The 2,301-nt window shown below is 65.8% G+C and overlaps 1 protein-coding gene across 2 annotated transcripts; it reads right to left on the reverse strand.

Moving 5' to 3' along the window:
- Positions 1–431: 431 nt before the first annotated feature.
- On the reverse strand, positions 432–2,093 carry H696_02399. Of its 2 annotated transcripts, XM_009496300.1 has the most exons (5): positions 1,931–2,093; positions 1,777–1,801; positions 1,143–1,681; positions 1,013–1,035; positions 432–919 (listed from the first exon to the last, which is right to left on the reverse strand). In XM_009496300.1, the coding sequence occupies exons 3-5, from the start codon at positions 1,669–1,671 to the stop codon at positions 623–625; spliced, it is 849 nt and encodes a 282-aa protein (XP_009494575.1). In that variant the 5' UTR covers positions 1,672–1,681; positions 1,777–1,801; positions 1,931–2,093; the 3' UTR covers positions 432–622. The 2 variants fall into 2 exon arrangements, with proteins under 2 accessions (XP_009494575.1, XP_009494576.1); XM_009496301.1 differs by lacking the exons at positions 1,777–1,801; positions 1,931–2,093 and having other exon boundaries at positions 1,143–1,748.
- Between the last annotated feature and the right edge of the window lie 208 nt (positions 2,094–2,301).

Genomic DNA, 2,301 nt, shown 5'->3' on the forward strand with positions numbered 1-2,301 from the left:
CCGGATCGCGGCGCCCACCCCGCCACCCGTTGGCCGTCCACCGGGAGAAGGCGGGGACACATGGGGCGCGTACTTCTGGAGGCTTTTGCTTGAGTCATCTGTTTGCCGGTGCCCGCCTCATATGCGGCACATTGTGACAGTGGGCATGCCGTGTCGAGGACAACCCCGGCATGCGGACGAAAGCGCAGGAAGGGCGGGGGGTGCGAGATCCCGCCGGTTTCCGAACTCCACCTGTCCATTTCCGGCCCCCCTTCCTGCCTGCTCGCCCGGCCTCCGCCCTGGCCCTGGCTGCCTGGCGCTCGCCCTCGTGCGCCTCCCTTAGATGGTGACGAATGTGCCCATATGCGTGCTGCTGTGTCGCCACATTGCCCTGTATCATATAACAATAAATACACAAGACCCTTTTGTCCATGCGCCTGGCTGTGTGTGTGTGTGTGTGTGTGTGCTTGTGCGTGCGTGTGATGGGTCCTGCTTGCAAGGGAGGGGAGGGCCATGAGAAAGGCACCGGAGATGGGAGACAGCCAGCCAAGTGTCCATTTGCCGAAGGGCCCCGGGAGGGGGAGAGGATGAAAAAAAAAAAAAAGCACGAGGTACTGGGGGCTTTTTTTCGCCCCCCTCACCTTCAGAAAGGCACCAGTGAGGCTGGTATCCGCCCAGTACTGGGGCATGACACCAGACAGGGGGTCGCCCTCCGAGTCGACGGGGGCCCGGGGGGGTCCTCGCCAACAGGCGCCAGGCTCAGGATGGACACATGTTGCGAGGAGGCCAGCAGGGCAGTGAGTTGGGCCATCTCAACACCGGTCCTGGCGTCGTCGCCGGGAGCGGTGGAGCTGCACGGAGAAAGCCGGAGGCTGTGAATCAAGGTCTCGCGTGCACTGGGAGAATCGAGCGCAATCCGGATGGCCAGGATGTGCGGGCACTAGGAGGGGAGGATGGCCCGAGGGAAGACGGCCGAAAGAGGGTCAGCATGGGCCAGGAAGGCGTCGGCGGATGAGAGGAGCATTCGGCGTACGGTAGGGATGGTGCCTTGTTGGACTGGGCCCGGAGGGGGGGGGGAGGGGGGGAGAAAGCAGAGGTCAGCAAACTCACGGGTGAGAGCGCAGCTGAAGGATGGGAAGGGAGCGACGACAAGGCATTCGCACCGCCTGCGCGGAAGTGGGTGCATCCGCAGAAGGGAACCGGCGAGTCGACGATACACAGGCGGTATGGCTGGGAAAAGTACACCTGGCATCCGGCCGAGCCGGAGGCGGACATCGAGGTCGGGGTCAAGACCCCAACTTGCCGAACAAAGTAGACGATCGGGCTACCGGGGCCGCTGGTCAGCCGAAGGATCGGCGGAAGCCGGCATGCATGGGTCAGCCGGGCAAAGGCGTTTGCGGCCCCCGTCGCGGCGGGAAGGAGTCCTGTCAAGTGGCAGGGGTCCAGGAAGTCCAGATGCTCCAGGGCCAGGCGGACAAGGTCGCGACCAGCCAGCGAAGCTGGCAAGCCCCGGCTCCCGCCCGGCGAGGCGGATCCCTGAGTCGAAAGCGACCCATCGGGCCCGGAGCCCGGATCGCCGAGCCCGAAGGCGGCCTGGGAGGACGATTGCGAGAGGCCGGATGGCTGCGACGTATCGAAGGACATGGCGGCATCTTGTGCGGCCGGATCCCCGGCGCACATGGGAACCAACATATGCGAGAGGCTGGGAAGCGGGACCATTCTCAGCGAGGGAAGATGTCGAGAGGAGGCGAGAGGGAGGGCGGCAGAAGGGAGGGGGGGGGGGAAGGAAAGACATACGCAACAAGTCGTGCTGTGTCGGTGACTGTGTGTGAACATGCGCATGGACAGGGAGGAGGTGGCGCGGCAGGGAGCGGTCAGATGGGCGATGCGGATGGCAACGGCAAACCCGGCATGCCCCCCAGGGGGCTGGCTGGCCGACGAGCTCGCATACCGAGATCCGGGAAGGGGGGCTCGGTCGGGGGTCCAGAGCCACCGGCATCCGGGGGCCGGGCTCGGCTTGAGACAACCGAATGGTGGAAGAGGCTATTCGTCGAGCAAGAGACCGGCCATGGGGGAGGGGGCGGCAGAGGGAAGGACCGAAGGGGAGAGGCAAGGGGGGGGGGGGGGGGGGGGGGGGTCGGAGGGAGCAGAGAATAACACAAGAGAGGGTGCACAGGGAGGGACCGGGAATCGGGACGAATGGGCGCCCCTCCCCCCGGGAGAAGGGGTGTTTACGATCTTGATATGTCTATTCGGGCGCGCCGGGGATCGCGGGAGCGTCCCACAGGATGTCCGGGGGGGGGGGGCCGGGGCGGTAGCGCC

This window comes from Fonticula alba (assembly GCF_000388065.1).
Source record: "Fonticula alba strain ATCC 38817 unplaced genomic scaffold supercont2.3, whole genome shotgun sequence".
Taxonomy (NCBI): domain Eukaryota; order Rotosphaerida; family Fonticulaceae; genus Fonticula; species Fonticula alba.

Excerpts from the sequence above, each read along its gene's own strand:
- H696_02399 (XM_009496301.1), bottom strand. The coding sequence starts at position 1,698 with ATGGTCCCGCTTCCCAGCCTCTCGCATATGTTGGTTCCCATGTGCGCC. Across the intron at positions 1,036-1,142 it reads CACCCACTTCCGCGCAGGCG|TCCAACAAGGCACCATCCCT; the intron begins GTGCGAATGCCT and ends CTCCGGGCCCAG. Across the intron at positions 920-1,012 it reads AACAAGGCACCATCCCTACC|TGCCCGCACATCCTGGCCAT; the intron begins GTACGCCGAATG and ends CTCCCCTCCTAG.